The sequence below is a fragment of the Electrophorus electricus genome, chromosome 8, assembly GCF_041902795.1.
Source record: "Electrophorus electricus isolate QZ-2024a chromosome 8, ASM4190279v1, whole genome shotgun sequence".
Taxonomy (NCBI): Eukaryota; Metazoa; Chordata; class Actinopteri; order Gymnotiformes; family Gymnotidae; genus Electrophorus; species Electrophorus electricus.
The window spans coordinates 12,959,777-12,985,915 of NC_137504.1; the positions used below are offsets into that span (position 1 = coordinate 12,959,777).

The 26,139-nt window shown below is 40.9% G+C and overlaps 2 protein-coding genes and 3 non-coding genes across 5 annotated transcripts; 4 read left to right on the forward strand and 1 right to left on the reverse strand.

The window, feature by feature from the left end:
- The first annotated feature begins 753 nt into the window (after positions 1-753).
- dkc1 (dyskeratosis congenita 1, dyskerin) lies at positions 754-7,988 on the forward strand. The gene is made up of 15 exons (XM_027018346.3): positions 754-811; positions 1,793-1,848; positions 1,996-2,082; positions 2,416-2,507; positions 2,724-2,908; positions 3,080-3,144; positions 3,511-3,637; positions 3,862-3,992; positions 4,639-4,782; positions 4,937-5,057; positions 5,256-5,374; positions 5,482-5,585; positions 6,006-6,066; positions 6,160-6,327; positions 7,269-7,988. Exons 1-15 carry the CDS (start codon positions 796-798, stop codon positions 7,335-7,337), a joined length of 1,545 nt encoding a protein of 514 aa, XP_026874147.2. The 5' UTR covers positions 754-795; the 3' UTR covers positions 7,338-7,988.
- Positions 2,546-2,622, forward strand: LOC113583329 (small nucleolar RNA SNORD83). Its single transcript, XR_003411267.1, has one exon. It is a non-coding gene; the product is annotated as a small nucleolar RNA SNORD83 (small nucleolar RNA).
- On the forward strand, positions 4,442-4,571 carry LOC113583340 (small nucleolar RNA SNORA36 family). The gene has a single exon (XR_003411276.1). It is a non-coding gene; the product is annotated as a small nucleolar RNA SNORA36 family (small nucleolar RNA).
- On the forward strand, positions 5,113-5,189 carry LOC113583312 (small nucleolar RNA SNORD83). The gene has a single exon (XR_003411264.1). It is a non-coding gene; the product is annotated as a small nucleolar RNA SNORD83 (small nucleolar RNA).
- A 134-nt stretch (positions 7,989-8,122) lies between the features above and the next one.
- Positions 8,123-24,112, reverse strand: mpp1 (MAGUK p55 scaffold protein 1). Its single transcript, XM_027018359.3, has 12 exons — positions 23,734-24,112; positions 12,707-12,835; positions 12,521-12,599; positions 12,288-12,373; positions 12,116-12,184; positions 10,582-10,778; positions 10,294-10,397; positions 10,126-10,206; positions 9,837-9,917; positions 9,327-9,529; positions 9,053-9,127; positions 8,123-8,875 (listed from the first exon to the last, which is right to left on the reverse strand). The coding sequence occupies exons 1-12, from the start codon at positions 23,854-23,856 to the stop codon at positions 8,699-8,701; spliced, it is 1,404 nt and encodes a 467-aa protein (XP_026874160.1). The 5' UTR covers positions 23,857-24,112; the 3' UTR covers positions 8,123-8,698.
- Positions 24,113-26,139: the final 2,027 nt, after the last annotated feature.

A 26,139-nucleotide genomic window follows, 5' to 3' on the forward strand; every position in this document is an offset into this window, starting at 1 on the left:
TTTAATACCTTATGTATATCCAGCTTTTAAAAAATAATATTAACTTATTCTTTTATTCAGATGTATTATTAGGTTTTACACTGCAAGCAATGATACGCAGCCTGTCAGCTGTCATATCACATTGATATCACTGTGATCAACACTGTTTTCTATTTATGGAGATATGCTTATTCTTCTTTCTTTGACCTCAGTTTGCTTACTACTGTGCTTTCTGCAAGGAAAGTGCTATTCTGGAATAGCTCAAATAGTGATCTGTGTGTGTTTATCACACTGAAATTTTAGCATGTGCATCAGTCTGTCTCACCTTCTCCATCTTTGTATCATAGTTTTGGGAATCATGAAACATCAACATTATTGGTAGTAATAATATGGCACAAATAAGGTAGATGAAGACAAGGTTGAAAAATTGGGACCAATAGAAATATATTTAGGATTGTAATATTTTTGTGTGTATTTGTATCGTGTAATTGGTTCTTATGAAACTTTAATATGTTGGGATGTGTTTTAATGCCAAAATCCAAGTTTAAAATAGATAGCATCTTGATAGTTTTTAAAGCAGATTTTGTGTTTGCCGTTTATGTTTTTGTGTGTAGAATTTGGAGAAAATTAGCCATTGTTTCAGAAAATGTCTCTACAATTATGAAAAACAAATTCCGGATGACGTCACTGTCATGTTAAGAAATATTTTTCGTTTCCTCGCGAGATTATAAAAAAACGTTGGAAAGTGGTCGGTGTTTCACGAAAGAGACATGCGCGTGCATTCACACGTGGTTAACAGAGGCGCACAGAGCGAAGATGGCGGACAGTGAAAGTAGGTAAAATTTCAAATGTTTGTTTAGGGAAAGGATTTCATGCATTGTTAAACATAATCCATTTAGGAAGTTTGCTATTTTGGCATGCAGATAATGTTATTATTATTATTTTTATTTTATTTTTTGCATTTTAACGCTACAACTACATTCAAAGTGTGTTTTTTGTGTTCTGTGCTGATGATCTAGGCAGCAGCATGGCGCATTGGAAATAGTTGCCAGGCGCAAAACCCATTTTCCTTTGAAGTTTATGCATGGATGTGTATAAGCATAACTAGTTGTTTAGCAAGTTTATAGGCTTGCGGATGTTTTCTTTAATAACCACATATACCTAAGATAGGTAGCGTCACTCAAATTGTACCTACGTTTTCCAGCTTGTCGAACGCTAGCCAGCTAGCTTTAATTTGCGCGGCGGCATAGGTATGCTATTAATATAGTTAGCTAGCTGTTCCGTTAGCTCGGGTTATGGCTTGATTTTTAATTTTCTCATGCATTCGTTTCAGAAAGGAAGTTGAGCTTTTGTATACCGAATTGATTTGGGATTATAACTTGTTGGCTACTGAATACTTTATATGAAGACTTGCCTCGTCAGACACGTTTAATTTTGAAGGGCCCAAATCGAACTAATCTCTAAGATTCCTTGTCTTTCAGTAGCATATTAAAGGTTGCTAATTATCGTTGAACTAGATCAGAGTTCAACATTTTGGTACACCACGTGTTGTCTGGATGCGCCACGTGGTTGCACTCACGGTCATATAGTCTGTAATCAAACCTAGCTAGATAGTTGGTCAGTAGTGACTGACTGGCTACTTCAGTTATCACGTCTATTAACGGAAGATGTGGTTTACATAGCCCTCTGCCCTGAAATAAAGTCTGCAGGGCTCTAAAGTGAGTAGCATGGCTAGCTCGCTAATTAGATGGAGAATTACTGTGTAATTGTAACCTTAGCTGCCAGCGTGTTAATTTTGTATTACTTTTTTCAGTTGCCAAGAAAGAGAAAAAGAAGAAAGCAAAGAAGATTTCAGATGAAGAAGTCGGGGTAATTCACTCTTTTTACGGTCTCATTCTCAATTAACATGATATCCGTTCAGGATGCTTGTTTTGGATTTCTTTAACCAATGACGTTTAACACACTTTTTGTCCTTATAAATTCCTTTAACAACTGAACTGACCTTTTTGCCAACAGGAAATCCAGGAAACTGGTGACTTTCTCATCAAGCCTGAATCCAAGGTCGCCAAGCTTGACACATCACAATGGCCTTTGCTTCTCAAGGTAAGCTTTCTCCATTCAGACCTCCATTCTGATGTGGTATTGGGCTGAGCCAGCATGTGACATGATGATTGTGTTTATCCATTCTCCGAGTGCTGCCGGCCACGTCTCTCTGCGGCCTATGCTGCTCCGGTGTTCTGCCGGGCCAGCAGGTTTGGCATTCAAGCCAGCTGTTGCAGAGGGACTGGACCGGCTCCAGCAAAGACGAGCAAACGCTTCTGATTACATGCTTTGCTATAGGCCTCAGAGAATCATCTACTCATTATTAATGCAAGAAGGACTTTCTTTTTTTTTTTTAAATTGTTTTAATATTAAATGGTTTGCTTTACCATCTAGAACTTTGACAAGCTCAACATAAGGACAGCCCATTACACACCCCTGCCTCATGGCTCGAATCCACTGAAAAGGAGCATTCATGATTACGTCAGGTAAACTGATCTGTAAATGACATGGCATGTTTGGAGAAGCCACATGATGCTACATAGATTGCATTAGCACTCTGTGCAAAGATGACCAACTATCTATCACCCAAGACTGATGGCTTCTATCAGAAAATGGTTGCGAGATCGCAGTCTGCATTGCACCCAAATTTAATTTTGATGCATGCTCTTGTTTCATTCTTTTTTTTGTATTTCTCTGTCCAGGTCTGGCTTTATTAACCTGGACAAACCTGCTAACCCCTCCTCTCATGAAGTGGTAGCCTGGATCAAGCGCATCTTGCGTGTGGAGAAGACTGGTCACAGTGGTACCCTCGATCCAAAGGTCACGGGTTGTCTGATCGTGTGCATCGATAGAGCCACACGACTGGTTAAATCCCAACAGAGCGCTGGTATGTTCCTCTCAACTTTTAGCAGCTGTGTCTGTTTTATGATTTCTACATAAAGGACTGATCTTGGATCAGCCCATACCTGTCCTGTACTTTGAAGCTAGTTTTGTTAGCCTGACCTCACGCAGTAAACCCAGTGGCCTCTCCTCACTACTCTTGTGCCGTGTGTTGCAGGCAAAGAGTATGTGGGCATAGTACGGCTGCACAATGCAATAGAGAGCGAGCATCAGCTTGCGAGGGTAAGTGGACCTGTGTCTTAGTTTGAACCGGAATTGTCCAAAGGTCCATCCTGTAAGTCCAGTATGTGGTGTGGTAGAATGATGAATCTGTTTATCCATTCTCTGAGTGTCTCCCGGCCCTCCTTTCTTGCTGGCTCTTTCGCTCATTTTTTGGGCATGAGCACCAGCACTGCCAGCCTCCTCGTCCCTGCTACAGCGTTCTGCTGATGCAGATGATGCTAGAGGCCCATGTAGGTTTGGAGGGCCAGGGTTCACCAAAGAAGAACTTGTTGTGCTGATGCCATATCCAAGAGTTACAGGGTTTTGAGCAGGAATTCTGGGAAATGTAGTTTAATTTCATCTCTGATCCCACCGCTGCTCTCTTAGGCCCTGGAGTGCCTCACGGGAGCCCTGTTCCAACGGCCTCCCTTAATAGCTGCTGTGAAGCGACAGCTGCGAGTGAGGACCATCTACGAGAGCAAGCTCATAGAGTATGACCCAGAGAAAAGACTTGGTGAGAACTTGCATCCCACATGGTTCCCCATGCCATTTGTAGTTCATCCCATCTGCTTGCGTTGCCGCTCCATTGCAGCGTGCTTTGCATGAGGGTGGTTTGTGTACAAAGGCTTTTCAACACCCACGACTGACTGCTTTGGCATGCCGACTTTCACCGATCCCTTGGGGATTGTCAAGCATGGCTGTTGAAAACCCTGTCTCCCTCTGTGGTCTTTGATACAGGCATCTTCTGGGTGAGCTGTGAGGCAGGCACGTACATCAGGACGCTGTGTGTTCATCTGGGTCTGCTGCTGGGTGTGGGTGGTCAGATGCAGGAGCTCAGAAGGGTCCGCTCCGGGGTGCTGGGGGAGAAGGTATGTCACCGATTTGCCCACAACCATCTTGACATGTTGAACTGCATTTGCTTGACTGAGAACTGGCTTATTGTGGCTGTTGTGGCAAAGACTTGAATACTGTGCATAATGTGTACTGCCATATTTAGATTTTGTAAGGATGGTGAACAAGCTAAATGGGTAACAAGCTAAACGGACATCAGGAAGTCAGTCACTGTTGCCACACAAAGTAAAAAAAAAAAAAAAAAGAGAGAAAAAAAGAAAAAACTACTTCAAGTACGTTCACATTTTTATTTTATAAGGAACAGGAGGAAAAATAAAAGCTTTAAATAAACTAAATTTATGGGCTTAGATCCATTTAGTTGCTCATGCTGTGCAGTTTATGCATGTGCTGCATTTGTTCTTTATAGGCCTTCTGTAATTCACGGTCATTGCCCATTCTCTGGGCTTCCACTCAGGGGGTTGTCTCTGACCAAAGTGTTGAGTTCAGTTCTGGGCTTTGCTCCCCAGTCCTGGTAATTAATCTTTGGGACAGAACATGGCTGAATGCAGCGGAAATGGTGGCTGTCTTGCTACTTTGCTGTGCCTTGGCCAACAATCTATCTCTTTCCCAAAACACTTGTGATCTACCTACGACTGTTATCACTCTGAATTTGTCCCATGACAGGACTGCATGGTGACCATGCATGACGTGTTGGATGCCCAGTGGCAGTTTGACCACAACAAGGACGAGTGCTATCTGAGGAGAGTCATCTACCCCCTGGAGAAGCTGCTCGTTTCCCATAAGAGGATCGTCATGAAAGATAGCGCAGTACGTACTCTTCCTCTTCTGCGTGTTCAAAGCCATGTAGGTTGACTTGTGTAAACAGAGGGCAGCAGGAGTAGATGCTCATGGCCTCTGTTTGACATTGTGTACAGTTTGGCCTTGTTCATGATTGATGCAGTGTGTTTTTTCCTTTCCTTAGGTGAACGCCATCTGCTATGGTGCAAAAATCATGTTGCCCGGTGTGTTGCGGTATGAGGATGGCATTGAAGTGAACCAGGACATTGTTGTCATTACAACTAAAGGAGAGGCCATTTGCACAGGTGAACTGCAGACCCTCTACCCATCACCTGCCTTGTGCTGCCTTAATTATTTAAAGCCACATGATGTTTTCTAGATTGCATTAGCACTCTGTGCAAAGATGACCTCCCATCTATCACCCAAGGCTGATGGCTGTAGTTAATGGCTTGCTTTCCTCAAGAGAAGAAGGCTGGTTTTAAAGTGTCTCACTTGCTTTGTAGCTGTAGCCCTGATGACAACGGCAGTCATCTCCACCTGTGACCATGGGGTGGTGGCCAAGATCAAAAGGGTCATCATGGAAAGAGACACCTACCCCCGCAAATGGGGTCTGGGGCCGAAGGTGGGGTTCTGCAACAAGCTCTGTCATGCTCCTCTTTAAAGCTCTCATTACAGTTCGGAATGTCCATAAAGTATGTAAACTTTTTTGGTGCTGCTTGTCCATTACAGGCCAGCCAGAAGAAAATGATGATCCAGAAGGGTCTGCTGGACAAACACGGCAAGCCGAACGGCAGCACCCCAGTGGACTGGAAGGAGAGCTACGTGGACTACGGGTACCCTGTGCTAAACTGCTATAACCCAGGCCTAGGCATTCATTCACTCACTCAATCTAAGTTGAGTTAAATGTGTCACGAGCACTCCATGTGGTGCAGCGAGTACGGCCTTGAATATTGAAGTAATGATTTTCCCCACAAATAAACTCGAACGAATGGCACATCTGCAGACCGTTATCCCTTTTTAGCCTGATGTGACTCTGGAGGGAGTCTGTCTGCTATATCAGTGCTCAGAATTCAGGTCAGTTCTGTCTGCAGTGTGTGTGGCAGGCCCTTGGGTTCTGTAGACATGCTTATCAAATTGCACCTAAAGTGCTTTTGTGATGTTTAAAATTGTGAGATGTAACTTCTGACACTTGTCCCATCCATTTTGTTCAATTGCTGTTCTTGACCTGACCACTAGAGGGCTTTGTCTTTCAGCGTCAAACCCAAGCAGGAAGCAGCGGCCATCGATGGTAATGCTAAGCAGGCTGTAGCGAAGGTACGCTGTCGGTTTCCTTTGGTCCGCTGCAGTAGTGCATGACATCTGCACCTTTGGGATTCTAATTCTCTTCTGGTCGTCACCCCCCCTTAGAGGAAACGTGATTCGAGTGGAAGCGAGGTTGAAGCCACGCCCACGCCCCTGAAGGCGGTAGATGAGATTAAAAAGGAGAAAAAGAAAAAGAAGAAGGATAAGAAGATGAAGCTGGCACAGGAAGCGGCCGAGGGGGAAGGGGAGGCGACGGGGGAAGGAGAGGCTGAGGTAAGCACTGTTGCAGAGTTTGAACTTGGGGCAGGGGGAGGAGGAATACATTAACTTTTACAGCACTGTGGGACCCTTGACTCAAAGTGGATGTTGAGGGCTATGATGAGCACTATTTATAAAAAAAAACTGCAATATAGCAGGCAAGTAGTGTGTGGAGAAAAAATTGATTAAAGACTTTTTTTTTTTTTTTTTTGCTGATGTGAAATGCCATTACATCAGTAATTTCTTTCAACTGGATGTTTGCCATATTGAACAGCCCTGGAAAATATGGCTAATGGCTTTTAGTGGACACTTTGGCTGTTTTGAAGGCAGCTGTATTTTTAAAGTCAGTAAGAATGGACTGGCCCTACATAAATGTCGCTTGTCACTGCATATGCATCCTTCCTCATCTAACTTCGTTAGCATATCTCTAAAGTGATATGAACGTTCATTCAACTGCTGTGTTCAATCTTGATCACGTTTTGAACATTTAGTTTTAATTGAGCAAATCGGAGATTAAGGATTTTCTGGGAACTTGAAAAAATCCAGCACCCGCAAATCCTTCAGGGCTGTGTAGTAATTTGTAGTATAAATGCTTATTTAATTTCACAAAGAAAGTCCGGTTTTCATGGTAGCGGATCAAATGGTAGAATGATTGTCAACAGAGCTTTTCCTCATTCACCACTCAGATTGTGACATGTGCAGTGCTGAATTCAAATGGTAAGCCATCTAATCAGGATGGACTGGAAGCAGTGTATGGTACTTGAGACGAGTGTCAGTACACCACTACTAGTAGTGTTAACTGGCTACCAAATATCTCCTTTGAAGTCTGTGCATGGATGTATAGTTGTGATTTACTGCACATTGTTAAGCAGTACACTTTCGCTGTGTGAATCTTTCTACAGACGTGTTTCATTCCTAAAAATATTCTAATATTTAATGTGCTAAATTGTCCAAAGGTCACAGAGAGTGCCAAGAAGAAGAAGAAGAAAAAGAAGGTGAAAGAGGCTGAGGCTGGTTCGGACTGAACTCCAGAAGACCCATCCAGTGGACTCTTGAACCCTCAGGCAAAGCGAGGGGGACTGTGTGGGGAGAGTGTACCTGAAGTGACCTCCCGTGATGCGCCTATGGAATTCTGCTCCCACCACTCTCCCTCAAGCACCCAATCACCTTTTGAGCTTCAGAATGACTGTCAGGCATGTAATCCTTGACCTCTGGTTTTAGGATGGATTTGACACTTGAACTGAATCCCTGTGCTCCTTGTTGGTGTTCAGTCTGGCTCTATGGAGTCCGTTTCAGTAATTTACAATGGCAATGTCTTTTGGAAACATTTGGCAACAGTAATTGAATACTGGAAGCAGCTTATCGACAAACAGACTGCAGCTTGGAGTTTGTAGTAACTCATATAACGCCCCTTGTGCCCTGCGTACAAGTCCAACAAACAAGACAATGCACATTTGTACTTGGGGTTTATGAAGTGCGTTTTGTGTGTTCTCTATCGACATTCACATGGCATAAATGAGGTGTCTGATCTATCCTTTAAGCTCCATGGATGGAAGAAGTTGGCTGTGGTTATCCAATATCCCTTTTCCCTGAAACATACTTTTATTTACATTGAATTTTTTTTTTTTTTTTTTTTTTTTGGGTTTGGGGGTAGGGAGGGTGTACATGTGAGGGAGGGTGATGCTGTTTTATTTTGTATTGTATACAACACAGGATCTAATTGTAATCCTAAATCAAATTAGTTTGATCAAGATTTTTTTCTACATGTTTTCTGTTTTTCTTCAAATACCAATGCTCAAGACAGCCAGTGTTGGATGTTTATTCAGTTTATTTTGGAAGTGCAAGACCCAATGAGCAGCATCCAGTATGAGAAACACTTAAAGGTGGCTAAAGTATCTTAGATCTGCATTAACTGGTGACATGACTTCCCTGTTTTTACTATAGTATGAAGTGTAAACATTTAAACTGGTAGTTCCATGGCACTTCCTGTTAAAATGATGCAAAGGCCCATGAAGAGCACAGCAAAGGTTGAGCAAAGATCAGACCTTGTTGAGCAGAAGGGTGTTTATCACAGTAGTGGTCCTTTTTGCATGAACTAGCACACCTGCCTGATGTTTACTAGCACAGCGTCCTGCTCACCGCTCTGTAAATCTCGATGGCAAAACTCAAGTCATATCTGACAAACCAATCCAACTTATTGCTTTAATAAAATAAACATCCTTGCAAACACTGAAGCCAGGGCTAGCTGCCTGCACATGCGAATACAACAGCCTGGTCTTGGTGTAGTCTCATGACGTGGCACTGCACCTGCTTTAGAACAGCAAGGGTCCGTCGCCTCCGCCCCTGCCCCGGTCGTGGGAGAGGTTGGTGAAGGGCTGTGTGGATGTTAGTAGACCCAAGACACAGGCACCCACTGCGGCCTGGTGGAGGCGCCCTCCAAGGCCTCCTCCACGCCCTTCACGCTCTCAGTGATGTCGTTGTTCACCAGTGCCACGTCAAAGAAGTGACGATACGTGCTGAGAATGGCATCCGATTCTTTCTGTATGTTTTGCAGAGCCTCTGTCTGTGAAGAAAATGGAGCCTTGGAACAAATGTCTTTAAATGAACTCCTTTGATACTTGGTCTAATTGATCATTGTTAAGGATTTTATTTCTGAGATGGAAAACTTCTGTGCACCTCTCACTGATAAAAAAAAATAATTTATTGGGTTGTCAAAAATGAAACTTCAAAATGAGTCTACCTGGCTGCCGGTATTGGTTGGAGCTATGAACACAACAAGTGGAGCAAAATCAGCTGTTCTGAGGAGCTTCAGAGTCTGGAAGAAAAGGAAGGACCCTCATGAATGCATGTTGACAAAATTGGTTCATCTACAGTGATGGTACATTTAATTAGTAAAGGTCAAGTGTAGGGGAAGTAGTTTGGTTTTCTGATACTGTAATAAGGTGGACATGTTGGGCATTCTGTCTTCCATAACTTTCACGATCTGAAAAGATACTAGTGAAACTTTGGATTACCTGAGGTTCCACATCCAAAAGTGCAATCTTGCCCTGCTCATGGATCTTCAGGATGGTCTCAATCTTGGTGCCAAACATGCTGCCCTGGAAACTGCCATATTCCAGGAACTCATTCTTGATGATGCATTTGGTCATCTCCTCGTTGGAGATGAAATAATACTCCTGACCATTCTCTTCATCTTTCCGTGGTGGTCTAGTGGTGTCTGGTTGAATTCAGAAGTGTTTCATTAGACTGGAAAGTATTTCCTACCTACCCATGCAAAATCACTTTGGACACTTGTATGAGACACAGCTACAATGACAAAAGAACTGCACATATGATGAAATATGCATCCTAAAAACATTAAAAACTACCCAATTCTGTTTTATAAACCAGTCAAATGAGGCCAGTTGTTGACTAGTTAAATGATTGTTAATGTCTAGTAGTTCCTACACCTGTGTAGACTCCTGACAAACAATGACTGGCTGAAATTGGAACAACCTGTACAATAAATATGTGGATCAACTTACGAGGTGCAGGGTACGCAAACTTTTCAGGGTATTTGGTCAACAATGAACATTTTATGTGACTCCTTCCCACACCAGGTGCTCCTAAATGAAAGAATATAAAAGTGAAGGGCCCCTTAAATATAAACCAGAACAGGTAGAGTAACTTCAAACCTGCCCTCTTACAGTACTTTTAAAGTAACCAAAAATCTAAAGCATATGTTATTTGCAAAAGAGAACAGATCAATAATTTTTAATCCTTAATTCATACTCTGAATGGACACTCTTTAGGCCCTATCCACAGCCATCTTACCAATAAGTACAAGGGTTTTCCTGCTGAATGCAGGGAGCTGCACCACCTCTTCATAAGAAATGACATCAAGCCGATCAAAAACTAACAAAAAAAAAAAGATTTTCTCAGCCAAAATAAGGTTTAAGATTAAGTCTAAGGTTCATGTGAAAAGAGTGAGATGTTCCTCACTAGAGCTGTGTTTGGCCAGATACTTGTCTTTGCATTTCTTCTTTTTGCCAAAAGGACTACAGGACTGACTGGCCTCGCTGGATTTGCTTTTGCTGGCTGCGCGCCTGTCGAGTGTTGGACAGGGGGTGGGGTGAATTTAGGAATCTTGAAATTTCATAAGTATATCAGACACAAGAACAGTAAGTTAGCAAGAGATGACTCAGTTTGCACTCGACCTTATCTGAGTACATTTTTAAAAATAAAAATATGGATTAAAGTAAACAAAATAAAGGTTATGTTGGACTATACCATTCCTGAAGTTCTGGGGAAGGGATGAGTCCTGCAAAGTCTTTGGCCGAACTGTCCACCCTACCCTGCCACCAGTTTGGATCCTGCTTGTTAATGATCTGAATGATGTCGCCTGTTTGGAATTTAAGGCCTGCCTCTTTGCATGGGATGAGGTCATCCTTGGCAGGGTCGTAGTCAAACTGAGCTCTCACATACATCTGCGGGGAGACAGACAACAACTGCATTGCTATTCTTCACATATTCACATTCAAAATAAATTGACAAAGTATAAATTAACCAATAGCACAATGATATCAAGCATAGGTGCAACATAAATGGATGATAGACTCTCAGACTGTAATCATAATATATTTAATATATAATAAGCAGTGTGTATATTTTTCTTAATATGAATATTGACTTTCTTCCATGAGTGAGAATGCATAAACACATTCTCATCAAACCACATCTGTCATATACCTTAGTCTCCTGAAAAAGATAACAGGCAAAGATGTACTTCACTGACCGTAGCCATAAACATGACTGGAACATTTCTAAACTGATATATTTTTCCCAGACATTAACATCCTATTGGTTTACAGCTTTTCTTAATCATTTTCATAATCATTCATGTAACCTATTGATTTCATTATGTTTTTAATCCAGTCTGAATCAGCAGGCATTTCTACTGTTATAATGTGCAAGAAAAGCCTGTAAATGTCATTCTGCCTCAGTCTTCAGCTTCTTCAGATGAATTGCTTAGCTAACGCCACATAGTGTTCTGGTTCTTGTAGGATTTGCCAGTTACATCTCTATTCAGTGCAGTGTATATCCATGTTTTTCCATTCAATAAATCAATAATCGACAAAGGTCACTACAGGCTATTTTTAGTACCCTTAAGAAAAATGTAGTTTAGTCATCACAGCTAGATGTGCTCATCGAGTCTGACTACTGGTGGAATACTATCATGGCAGAAGCAAAACATCCAGTGTAAAAATAAAAACTGCTGTTGAATAGGCTTACACTATTCAGCAAAAAGGTTTGGGTTCATATTATGAGGGCACAATATAAACCACCACATCTATGTAATTGTTCTGTTGATAAGTAAAACTACTGCCATTGCACAGCCCAATGTGAACTACAACTTCTCTGACACATTAACTTCTCATATTCCGCTTTAGCTCCTAAATGAGTTGACAGAGTGTAAGGACAGGGTGTGATCAGCAGATGGCACAAAAAAAATACAGGAGGTTTCTAGTTAATTTAGGGAAGTGTAATTTTCTATGGTTAGTCACTTATCCTGTCTAGTGATTGAATAGTCACCTGAGTCAGAGGATTAGAAGATTTACCTAATAAGGAACAAACTGTGTGTAATTCAGAAATTACTTGTACTGAAGACAGTTTTGTGGAACAAAACAAATACATGAATAAATTCCAACATCAGTCATACCAAACCGGAATTCTTAATGTAAAACAATACAGGCTAGATTCTAGTGAACCAAAATAAAATTCAAAGGTATTGATTTGACATAAGCTAAATGTAGCTTTTTTGTACCTCACAAACCAGTGAACGATTTTGCTGCTTGGGGATGACTTTCAAAGTGACCATGCCACTGGTGTCTTTCTGTAAAAATGAGGACAAAAGTCATTTTCAATTTCCTTTTTCCAAAAACAGGATTACAGGTGGCAGTCTTTGTTCTAGAGCTGGGAATAGTCTAAACACTTGCCAGAATCTTTTGCAGCTGGTCTACACTGTGATTAGCCACACTTTGGCCATTGATCTCTGTGATTTCATCTCCTTCATGTAGGGAACCTAGGACACAGGCATAAACCATGTCAATGAAAGAGACTCATGTGAGAGCAAATACTGCATCAACGAGGAGCACTGGACAACACCTAAATCTTTCATTTCATACTAGCTCATAACCAGTTAGTGGGTCCGAGTATTAGCACCAAGCACCTTGTCTGTGGATCATCCCTCCATGTAATATTCTTGCCACTGTACACTTCTGCTTTTCATTCATCTTCAGAGTTACACCCTGCGGAAAACAAGAACACGGGAACTTGTTATGTTTGCGCTAACAGTGCTGTAACAGGATTTTACTACCGTGCTTTGTGACCTCTGGCGGTGCACGCGAGGCAGTACCAGTGGCTCAGACAGGTTCTTCTCAAAGGCCACCTCCCGTATCTGGGCAACTTCGCTGGCGTTCATGTGGGCAGCACTGCCATTGCTGTATGCCTCCTGCTCCTTTGCTTCCAACGTCTGCATGGCCACCTGAAAGTGCACATACACACACAGTCATGTCAATGCCTTAGAGCATGTAAACCCATTGTATTTTCAGTGAGGACTTCAGTTCTGCTTACCGTAAACTGGTAAACTGCATTATATGTGTAGACATGACACAAGCATAATGCTTCAGTTACATAATGCTTATTATACCACTACACCCTTATGTCACACTGCCACATCCCATGTTAAAAGCTGCCTCACAGCAGATATGGAGTTGTGACATTTGCTCTGGGTTAAAGATTAAACAGTCACATTTTCGCCACCTCATTAGATTGCGAACTTCATGATACAGCTACCATGGTTGTCATGGTTATGTGTTCAGTCTACTGGGTCAAACTGATACAACATTCTTTAAATGGAGGATGCTAGATACGCATCACCGAAGCCATCCTTTGTTGTTTCATTTGGTGGCAGTGCATCAAAAGCTTGCAGTAGGTTGCATAATCTAGGCACAGCAATAAATGACTCGGGAAGAATTATTTGACAATGCCGTTTATTAAGATCAAAAGTTCCTGCCATCATAGCAAGAAGATCTATGGAGGCTTCTAATGTGATGTGTATTATTTTAACAGTCAACAACCACTACAGCTGCTAGTTGGGTTCATACACAAGTAACACACAACAGTTTGGATTTTACTGATACAATAGGCAACAGACAGCTTCATCTACCTCACTGCTCCTCACATTTTGTACTTCCAGGCCTTTTGTTAACTGATTTTCTGTCCAAGTTGGGAGGACCTTCAAGTTTTTCCAGAAATACCCATTTTCCTAAACTTCTGGATTACAGAGACTACACAGAGCTGTTGAAACCCACAGTGTTCAGTGCTTTACGTACTCAGTCAATATTCCACATATGGAGCCATTCCTGAGCTGAATGATCTAGGGCAGTAAAAACTCAAAATAGTTTAGTACACTGTGCCTTCCAGACCAGGAGTTGGAAACCCCCAGCCATATACGTGTCGAGGCCTGAAACCCTCACTCTAATGAATGATGAATGTGGGCTAATAGTTTACACAGCTGGGAAGCCCATTGATGGGGACACAGGAAGGATCTAAAGGGCAACGGTGAACATAACCACACATTCAGCACACCCAGTTCATAACTTGGCATCCCATGACTCAGGCTTTCGTGTGGTGCCAGAATGCTAATCTGATGTGTGCCACTGCGTGCATGACTATAGTGAAGGCTAAAGGCCATGCTTCTTGTATGACTGTAATTACAGGGCTGGAACTTTGGACTCGTGTGCTGAGGCAATGAGTGGGATTATGCAAGAGATACTTGCAAAAACATGACGTGCCTTCTAAGGGCGAGGAATTTCAATAACAAGATCCTACACTGATACCTAACAAACTAATCAAATTTCCAGTGAATATGGGATTCGAATTTCTCTGAAGTTCATCAAAGCATAGAATTCACAGAATGATGAATCACACAAAAAGGTGTTGCTCACAAAATGGGAGCGTGACAGTCCCAACGTTTGAAGAAGGTCTGGAGGCAGGAATTGGGAAAACAAGCTCATTTACTGGGATAAACAGCTGAGCAACCACTCCTAAAACTCATTCTTTTTAGCCAATATATTCCCTAACATTCTCTGTGTTCTCCACCCTCTGCCACTTCCCCATCCCCCTCTCTCTCCCTGCCTCCTGCACCTGCACACTCCTGCACACTCGCATTTCCACCCCAAATACTTTGACACCTTTCCCCCTTCTGATTTCGCAGTTGCTCCTCGAGCCAATAATGGATTAGCCGAAGGTGTGTTCCATTTCATAAACGGTTCCTTAATTCACGCAAATACTGGAAGAGTCCTAGGCTTAACTCATGCCACCATTGAAGAGAGTCCTAGCCTTGAAGCCGTATCCCTGGTATGAATTATCGAGCACGTACCACCTCGTTTATAATCTCTACCTACACATAGCCAGGCCATACGTTTCTCATCACTGTTTGCCTTAAGAACCCTATGAACTCTACAGGCTCCATACGAAAGCTTCCTTGTGAGACTAGTGATGCGTGATGGGCTGACAAGCTTGGGCAGACACAGGGTCTTGAGCAGAAGGCCACATGCATTCTGTATATGGTCTGTTCTTATAATGATTATTAACTTCACAAAACACCACCACCAATACTCAGAAAGGACCAAACCGTGGTGAATCACTCTGGAGAATGGAGATTTTTTGGGAAAACGTTACAGTCATGCATTGGCCTTATAGGACACCCTAAATCAAATATACCTGAATATGCAGGCAAAAAACATCATATGTTCTTGACAATGCAAATGGTCTCTTGGATTTATGCACTTTATCTTTTGAAGTCAACAGAATGCCACCAAACATTTTTAATCAGTCTGGAACAGAAGCTGGTGGATTGCTTGAATGGAATTGTTGATGAAGGTGTCAGCGCCACAGTTTTGCCAATTTACATGCTGTTTTACTTCTTGTTTTAATACAGGGTGCTTAGCAGTTCTTAACATGACTGGCACCAAGAGCTCAGATTTTGAGGTTTACCTGCCATGTGTAACCAGTATAAGCACAGGAAATACAATGGAATTTGTACAATCCTACAATCAATGAGACCCAATGACCCTTTCCATTCCCAAACACAGCCCAGAAAAAATCCAGTGATGTCTTGACGCTGCCACACGCAGGTTGAGGCTTTTAAGTGGGAAAACGCTGAGTTCAGGAAAAGTGCTGAACACCCTTCTCCTTCCCTTTAGTGCCAGAGGCCAAAAGAACACATGATGGCTCAGGGTGCACAGGAAATGGGCGCTCCATAATAACATCCAAGCTCATGGGAGGCTTGCAGCGTGTTCTGAATTTCCTTGATTTCACTTTTCAAACAGGAAAATTTGGATGCTACATTTTCAGGTATGTTCAGGCAGTACTACTGCTGGGAAATGAAGGCTAAAAAATAATAAAAATCAATAAAATGAACAATTTACCATCTCATAAACTTCTGTGTCCCCTCTCAATGTAGGAGTAGTGACCCATGATAGCAGGCAATAAATATAATTTTTCATCGGTTGGCACAAGCATAGTACATCTCCTCTTGCAATTTGACCAAGTTCTTTCAAAATGCTTCTTTTACAGAACCTGCTGCTGCTTCAACCTGCTGCTATATCGGAGCACGTAGAATTATACAAAACTGATTAGTGTCTGCAAACGTGAGTCTCTAAGTCTCTTACCAGGGTTTGTGAAATGAGAACAAGCTATCTGGCAAGCGTTTCCCATTCTTCACATAATGCCATAGTGCATTGATTTCAATATCAATGTAACTTACAGTTATCCGCTGGCAGATGATCTATTATCACACACAAAGTTATCAGTAACTCTCTCTGAAAGGCAGAAACCAAATTCTAGAGATTTTTTTTAGATAACAGCACCTACATAAAGCCCCTGTTCTTTCTATTTTAAACTTCCAATCATAATAACATGTTGCCTTAATTTGTATATAGAATGTGTTGAGTGTGTTGGAATAACTATAATATAACTTGGTTTTAATCACTAGAAGTGGCTCAGAAGAACATTTATAATATGACAGCATCCTGTGCACTGTGGTGGAGCTTCATTAACTGCTAACAGTGATCCTGTATCACCTGCATTAGCAACACACTGCTACCACACATTCTTCACGATGTCTTTCATCCGTGTGCCATGGATCTCAGATGGATAATTCAGTAAATTAGGTCATTTAATAATTTAATTTAATAATTTAGTATTTAATAATGATGGGCAACAAACATAGGAAAAACAGTTAATTAAAACAAGAAGGACAGAGGATCCATTAGGTCTACATGTTACACCAGGTCAGCATGCTCTACATCTTAATTGAAAAATATTGTTAAAGATGTTGTGATATCAGTGAGAGACATTGTGGGGATTTTTTCCAGTGCATTATGGTGAGATGTAGCTATAGCGACAAGAGGAGCCTCACGCCAGAGGAATCACATTAAGGAAATGTAATCATTGTAAGTGCTGTGTTGACCTAATGGATCCTCAGCAAAGAACGTGATGTGAAAGGAGATAGATACACGGAGACACACAGGAGGGTGCGGGAAGAGCCCCGGGGTAGCTGTGCCAGAGGTAGCTGGCTCTTTCATCTGGTGGTCAGAGTACATTTTTAATCTGGAGGACCTGGGTTTGAGACTGCTATCACCTCAACCCCTCACCTCTGTAAAATATGGGCAGACCACATAAGATGAATACATCACAGTAAACACACAGCACATGGCCAAACATATCAGAATGATCAACCACTGGGAAAGAGTTAACAATTCATTTGTTGTTTACACTTTTTTAGAAACTTGAATGGGAATGTAGATGTTATCTGAACACATCAGAACAGGCCCATGAGGGCTATCTGAACACATCAGAACAGGCCCATGAGGGTTATCTGAAGTAGATGACAGATTATAGGGTTTTTGTTTTTGTCTTCCTACTGTCTCTTACAACATTAAATAACATCAGATTCACCAGGATTACAAATGATGCACAGGCAGTATTTTTCTTGCAAACCAACATGATCTTAAAGTATATTTGCAAAGATCTTTAAAAAACAATGTGACAAATGCCACTGTTTGGGAGTGATTTTCACCCATTCTTCCTGGCATTTTGCAGTTCAGACTGTTTGGATGACACTTGTGGACTACAACTTTTAAATCCATTATTTTTTTGACTGGACAGGGATTTGACCTCTGATTTGTCCATTGGACAAAATTCAGCTTGTCCTTACATCCCCTGCCATCCAGCCTAACTTCAGTTTTGACAAGTTCCTGCTGAGAAACAACATGATACTACCATGTCCATACGTCACTGTTGGGCTCGCGTTTCCATTTTTAGGTTTGTGCCAGACATAGTGTTTTAAATTTTGGCTAAAAGCCTCAAATTTCAGTCTCATCTGAATGACACCACAATACCTAATCCAACATTTTAGCTGGGTTGGTTTCTGGAAAATTTCAGACATGCTTTGATGTAGTTTTATATCGTACACTGCTCTGCGCAAGAGGTGTTTGCTAAATGCTATAAATGTAAATGCAAATGTAAAAAGGTTTTTCTTCAAGAAATGCTTTTCTATCCATCCCCCAATATAAGCCAACTGTATGGAGAGCTCTTGATATTGTTGACTGTATCACCTTCATTCCAGTCCCAGCCAATGATTTCTATAGTTCCTTGCAATCAGATTCAGAGTCTGACCAGTTGTATTTGAAATAACAGGGGTTCTTTAAAGGCTAAGCACCACCTAATAGACCTCCCTGAAGTTTTCACATTATCTTGGCTACTAAAAAAAAATGTCAAATTCACATAAATTGATGGAAAATTCCAGAAATTTACCAAGTGATGTCACTGGTGCACAACCGTGATCAAACACCATTTTGACTGACTTGGACTACGAAATTTCCAGTGCTGTTATTCAGATTCCAAAGATATTTTTTATATTTGATGAATCAGCAGTGACAGTGGGGGTGACTGTATATCATAACAGTGAAATTTAATCATTGATGTTTGAGCCAGAGACAGAAGCTGAGCACTACAGATAACACTAAGCAGATGATCCTTTCCCAGGTGCCCTTTTAAAAGTTGACACATTTTGTCCATTTTTTTGATATTTTGGGATCTTTGGGCTACTTGTGCATGGGGGTACCACTGTACATTGAATCACTGCAGCCAAAGACAATACATCTTTTTGTCATTTTGCATCACCTACAGTTCAACTTCTTGAGCTGTTGTCCACTATCAACATCACATGGATGACATTCCGAAGACAAAAAGATTTTTAAGCCATATTCCTTTATTATTATTTAAAAATAAATTTCTACCAACAAGATTGAAACTCAGCTATCACTGTATTTATGTCACTGTATTTGGCACTTTCATATTATCTTGTATTTGGTCTTTAATAATCCATGGGTGTAGATGTCAGAATTTTAAGACAAATGCACCTTTCATCTGTAAACTTGGATCTTCCACAGCTCAGAGGCTGAATACCTATAGAGACAATTAAAGTAATGCTTCTCACAGAATATTTTCTTACATAAAACACATCATTGTAAATTAATTATTTTTGTGGGTCTTTTAAAATATGACAGTACAAAATATCACGGTGTCAGTTTTGCAAGACACTGTATACATGCTACCCTTAAATAAAATGTAAAAAAAAAAATTAATTCAGACGACCCAAAAAAAAAAAAAAAAAAAAAAAGATTGAAGAAAATAATTTACAAAACTACACAATTTTACTTAGCCTATCAGTCAGTAATGGATGAAACTGAACACCTTATCAGTTCCCTAGAAGATAATGAAGGTCAGATTTTTTACAGTCATATTAAATCATAATTACACCTGCCCATCCAAAGGGCACATACAGACTGCTCATACCCATATCGAGTTTATTTAACATATTCGTGTGCTTTGGATTTTGGACTAAAATACAAGCCGAGTCCAGAAGCTGTCGAAGCGTTTCTGTCAGCCAGCTGACAGAGGCACGGCAACACTTCCCCAAAGACCCACTCCACACCGCTGACTCATGCTGCCTGGAGCCCAGAAGGAAGTCACATGCCTTTAGGAAACCGCCCAAAGGTTAGCTGCTATCGCTGGGCTAGTCAATATCCCCAAGGAGCGCAAAATAGCGTGGGTCAGCTAAAGCTAGCTTACTCACCGCAGACAGCATGAAAAACGGAAGTCAAGGCCTAGCGACATCTGCAGTTTTACCTTCTGTACTCGGCATTGCGCAAGACGTCAGTCAAGAGGCTGCTTAAAACTGGTTTGATTTACTTTGCTTCCTGCTAGCGGTAGGCTAATGCAGTTTGTGCAGTGCATTTCTATACAGTTGAACCAGGAGAATTATCTTTCTGGCCTAGTATTTGGATAATGCTCTTTAGGATAACATGCCAGCTCCCTAGCTATTAAATGTGTGTGATTAAAATGTTATTATCAAGCGTTTACGTCAGCTTTGCTAAATGATTAACAGTACATAAGGCACTAGATACCTCTCCGTGCCTCTTAGTCTCAACAGAAGAAACTACGTCTATAATATTACAACTACTACTACTACTATTATTATTATTATTATTATTATTATTATTATTATTATTATTATTATTATTATCATCAATAATAATAATGCATTTATATAGGCTGGTTTTTTTTTAAAGTGCAAGCACACTTTCCAAAAAGAATCACAGTAAACAACAAAAAAGCCAACCTGGGATGCAAAAGGACAAAAAACAAGTAACAAGATGGGGGAAGATGACAGCTGTGAATAAAAAGGTCAGTTTGAAGGCAAGCTGGAGAGAGAAGAACATGTGGAGGGGAAGACTTCCTCAGCATAAATCACAATAAATCATGATCTTAAAAAATGTTTATATAAGGAATATTTCACTGCTAAGTGCCAACTTTACAATTAATGAACTGAAGTCATTAGGATCAGAAATAAGAGTTTGTGCTACCTACTCCTTTATTCACCACAATTAGCCTTGTCAGCATTTTTGGCTGGAGGCCTTTTAATTGGCATAAAGAGACGTTACAAAACCTGCCTCATGTCTGAGAAATGGGCCAAGTTAAAATCCTCCCTACAAGGACAGAGCAGTTTCCACCCCTCAGCACACTGCCTTAAGTCACATCTGTCATGTGAACATATGCCAGTGGAGAATCAGCAACATCACACTTCCAGACCCTCTAATTTCTTTGCTGTATGTAAGGTTGACCACAGCATTAAAAGACTGACTTTTGACCTACAAGGGAATTATGAATGACATTTTAAATAAGTGAATCTCAGAGGAGTTTTACCACGGACAAATGAACAGCATGACCCCCCCCCCCCCTTCGGCAGGCTATGGTATTAGTTCTTCTACAGGGCAGCTGTGAATGTCTCTCAACAGCTGTTTAAGTCTCTCAACAGCACTTTCTTCATTTTGAAGCAAACAAGGGAGGCCTGCATTTACCCAACCAAACCCATAAACTCAACAATACCCTTGAGTACCGTGGAGATATATGAGTGTGCTTTATGCTTCAGAACTGCCCTGGGGGCCAACGGCATGCTGTGGGTACATGGAGCTGTAGACACTTTGCAGGGCGGGGAGCGGCATTTCCAATGAATGAAAGGCTGAACCACAGCTGTGTATGATGTTGTCTTTCACACCGCACTGACCAGGTTTTAGGTTTGATGAGACTCTCAAACCAAATGATACAGCCAGTCACTTAAAAGATGCCTGCATATGTACTAAGTAAGGTTTTGTTTTTTGGACAGGTCCAAGCAATTGGTTTTAACTAGCATGGGCTAGGTTCATGCCAGGCCGTCTGCAGCATAAAAATGATAATTGGTAAGCCATAGGCTCTTACACCAACACTGCTTTGCTTTTCATCCATTGGCTATGGGCATTGTCAGCTAGGGGTGTTATCTAAAACCACATACTTGTTAATTCCCACTAACTCAATGCTTGTATACCGAAGCTGGCCTTTTCTTTACCAAACAGGAAACAATTTACATTAATGTGGCATTTGTAATAATACTTTGTTTTCAGAATTCAGAATTTTGACTTTCCAGACTAGATTCAAACCACTGGCTTCATTACTATATTAAAGAAAATAAATTCCCTTGACAAGAGTCACTGACAGACTTCTCAGACTCCTTTAGCACAGGACTTTTAATTTGAATTTACATCGCAATTGCAATCACATATGCTTAATCATGAAAAACAAATGTTCACATGAGGATGAGCCAGCATACAGGGTATACATTATGTAACCAGCTCCATGCAGTTTCCCAGACTTCCCTGCTTCTGCTGCAGTGATGAGACATGCCATGGAAAGCAGACATAGTCATGTCTATTTATAGTGTGCCTGGACTGCACAGCCTGATGGGAGAAGCTACACCGATACATGAGTAAGAGTGGCCTGCTGCCAGTCGCAGCAGTGATTCACTGGAGCCCAACGGGAAATGAACATATGGGCAGGCGTGAGCATTCGTCCCAAGCATATTGAATTGTTCCATTATGTAAAAATTCGGGAATACCGCACTATTCTGGCTTGCCATAGGTTAACTGTGAATATGCGCTGCACCAGTGCACACAGGGCTCAGTGTCGTGTGAAAATTCTAGCATGTTATAAAAACTCACATAAGTGTATTTCAAGTAGTGTTCGGGTTTCAAGATTTTAAGATTTCACATTGAGTTTTAAGTAATTTAATCAGCACATCTTCAATGGGCCTCAGTTGTCTTTTGTTCAGGAAAGTGATGGTCCTGGTGTGAAAGGTACTTAATGCCTGTTCTGACAGACATTAAAAACATTAAGTATGACGTGCAGTGACATTTAGCGTGTAGTGTGTAGTGAGACAACATTAAAGAATATTTGGAAGCATTTCTTGGGAGTCCTCACCCCTCTCTCCCACATTCTAGATAAAGAACTGAAGAGTGTGTTGTGATGCAGTCCAGGCCAAACATTCCCTCAGAGAGTGAAAGGGCTCCTTATGTCAGCATCTTCACACTGGTCTAATATCTTGACAGAAAATCTATTGTCTTAACTTAATTTATTCCTAATTGTATGTCAAAAAAGAACATGCTGTCACATTGACCTACTAAGCATATTGGTTAGTACTGTGGTGTCTCCTCATTTTTGTAGGCACTTCGAAAAATCAGTTCTTTAAACATCAAGCAAGGTAAATGTACCATATCAGTTTCATACCAGTTTTTTTTCTCAATTGTAGATGTTTCTACATTCGAAATCGATGAGAACAAGATTTTGAAGTTTCTTTACTACAGTTCCTTTACAATAGCTTGCATCACTCAAATGATCTGTTAAATACCCGCTCACATGTTACGTTGAAAACAGTTGAATCAGCCTTTAAAAGTCATACTTCATTCCACTCTTTGGTACTAGAGGTCCTAGTCACATTAGGAACGTGAACACTGCTGTGGGCAAAACAACTGAACCCAGTGTCAGCCTCCACTACACTTCTCCGACCAGTCTGGCAGCAAACTTAATAGCAAACCATTTGATAGGCTTCAAAACTGCAGGTTCTATCTTACAGGGATGGAAGGGCCATTGTAAGTCTATCAATGGCGCCAGTAGCCTGAAAGATTGTCCACAGGAGACAACAGAGAGCAGAACGGCCTTGTTCATTAACCCTTCCCCCAGCCATACCTAAGCATAGCTTCTTCTTAAAAAATGCAATCTCATCAAACCTCAAGGCAACCTCAATCTGGGAGTTCTAAGGAGAGTGCTAGGTTAATGAGAGGAAAAAATACATTAGGCATATAATGTTAAGCCTGCCAGAACAGGGCTAATAAGGTTAATGCTTTAGGTGTTCTTCGGGTGTTCACCAGCAAACACTTAGGTGCTTGCCATCAAGATAACAACAATGCTATACCTGGTTAATTAAATAACAGAGTTATTGAAATAAACCAGATAAGAACAATACTAGGAAAGAGACCAACATACAGCTATTAAGAAGTCACCTGTCGCCAAGGTTTCTTTAACAAACTCATTAAAAAGATTGCGGTCAGTTTGGAATTATCAGGCACAACATTAAACAATTATTCAAAACGGTGTGTCGAAAGGAGTGTATATTAAATTCTTAGGCCTTAAATTCTTAGCAACTATTGGTAATTTAAGATGGCTCGTTTATTGAATGTGCAGCAAAGTTGTCGCGTGAGGCACTGCGAAGCTGCCTTACCGAACCGGGCTGCACCAGTATGGACTAGCAGCGCTCCTGGATTGTGCGTACCAAAAAATCTTTAATACACTGATGCTAGTAAACATCACAACATTCTTGATTACTTGCGATAAATAGAGAGAGAGAGAGAGAGAGAGAGAGAGAGAGAGAGAGAGAGAAAGAAAGAAAATAGTACGTTGCTTCTGAAAGAATAGCAAGGACGTTTAGGGGAAGCTTCTTACCCTGTCTGACTTGGGTTTGTTTTGCAGCAGCTGTTCCAGATAGAGATCAGAGAGCGCCGTGCGAACGCTGCTGACCCGTTCCGAAATGACAGCGGATTCGTTTTTATTAGATTTTAATGTCATTTTTGACCGCCGGTTGGGGTGGGAGAAGCAGGTGATGGACCAGGCTGACTTTGCTCGAGGTCCCAAAGAAGCTGGTCAGGTGTCCCTACAGGAGCAAAAAGGAGCGATAACGAACCCTCGACTGTATGTTAAGTTCAAGTTCCTGCTCGAAGTCCGAAGTTCGGGCAATTGTTACTACGAAGACAGAGCTGACAAAGCAAATAAACATTTGCATGAGGAGGGGGTCGGTTTGCTGCAGCTTCCTTTGGAAAATGGGTAGTTACGTATTGATGACAACACGAAGGAAGGGGCGGGGGCGGTGGTCTACAGCTACGCGCTATGAGTGCAGTCGAAATGTCAACACCATTAACGATTTCGGTGCTGGTTGTTCGGTTCCCTGTGTAACAAGCGATTGTAGTTTAGATGCACAACATAAATATTATATTTCATTGTAAAAGGGTGATTTATTAGTGTCTCGCTAATTACATATAAAATCCCAAGAGACTTCTCTGTAAAAAGGCAGCACTCTCCATCCTATAGAATGACGATTAGCATGACGATGACGATACAACGGTTCATAATACACATTTAGAATTTAGGCTAATTTGACTAATTTACAGTACTGTTGTCTGACGCCCCCACTAAGTCTAATACATGAGAGCCGTGGGCGTTCAGAAGGCTGCTAAAATAAAACTGCTGAAATAAAAATATGCATCAACGACACCCTGCGTTCTGCCAGACACAGTTCCCGCTCACAGTACTATTATTTGGATACACTTATCTTTAGAGAAGATTTACCGCCATCTGCTGGTGACACACTGGTAGTGCACGTACTGATACATAAATTGGTTTCGTTCTGATTATAGCGCCCTGTTTGGAAGACCAAACGCGCTCTTACAAACGATTTTTTTCTTCTGCTGTGTTTGTTTTCTCATTATTAATATAATTTTTCAGTTGAAACCACAGCTTTACAACCACATACCTCCTCACGTAAAAGAGAGTTCAGAGTATGCCTTGAAATATATAGGCTTTAAGAAATATGCTGATTTATATCATTTTATGAAGGACGCATCCAAAACGTATTATTCAGCTGTTTTTCCAACCTCTCACCACAGGAAACAAAGATAAGGCTGACTGTAACAAGGCTGAAACCTCTAAGTTTTATGCCAAGTGCACCCACAAAAGCTTCTGCTATGTAAGGGTAAGCTTCAAAATAAAGATGATGATAGAAAAAAACGAAATTAACATTGCATTTTGTACTAAATGAGTCTGACTTGTAATGTATTATGAGGTCTCTCCATTTTGTAGTTGAAGGTCTGTAGCACAATGTTTTTACTAATTACAAAATATTTGTGTAATTTCAATAAGAATTCTCTACAATTCTTGTCTTTCTCATATGGGTAGATATTTTTATAAATATAATTAGATTATATAGATATAATTAGATTTTTATTTAGAATTTATCTTCACAGCTGTGAATACATTAAAATTTTATCACAAAAGCTATAGTTTGTTTTATTATTGATTATTACGTTACATAGTAATTAAATAGTAACATTACTGAAAATTACATTAAATAGATAAAGGCAAGTAATGTCAATCATTGCAATAAAGTAATTCCTGCTTCCTTTTCTCATCTCTTACATTTATTGTGTTTGAAATATGTGGGTCCATTCTATACTTCAGATCTTTTCTGGTGCATTCTTAGAAACCTTTGGATTGTGAATGGTGAGGGAGTTGTGAGGGAGTCTACTTGTGTGGGTTGTGGAAGATTTGCTGAGAGCTCTGACCTTTTCCAATGTGCATTATGGTAAGGAGGCCAACTTGTAATACATGTCTGGTGCATTGTGCAGCATTCTTCTAACTTATATGTCACAGATGAGATATTGATATTTATATATTTATATAGTAGTGCTTTGTTTTCTCTGTGGGCAACATATTAGAGTTTTTGCAGCAGCATTAGGAAAAATGGGGACTGTTTATCTTACAGTTGCCCACAGAAATTACCCTTTGTTTTTATATCTGTTTTAAACACAGTGCTAATAATTATGCCTTTATCCTCATGGTGTTTCATAATGTTACAATGCTGGGTGTCATAACAAACAGGCATCCAAACTAAGTGCAGCTGCATAATAAGTATGTTATGTAGAAGGGAGCAGGCCCATGTTTGGGCTTGTAGACAAGCATCAAAGTTCCTGGAGATGACGAGACTGCACGAACTCCTGGGTAGCCTTCTCAGAGAGAAATTGACAAATTCTCTAACAGTTGAAGAGGAGAAACCTACATAACCAAGTCAAGTTTGTG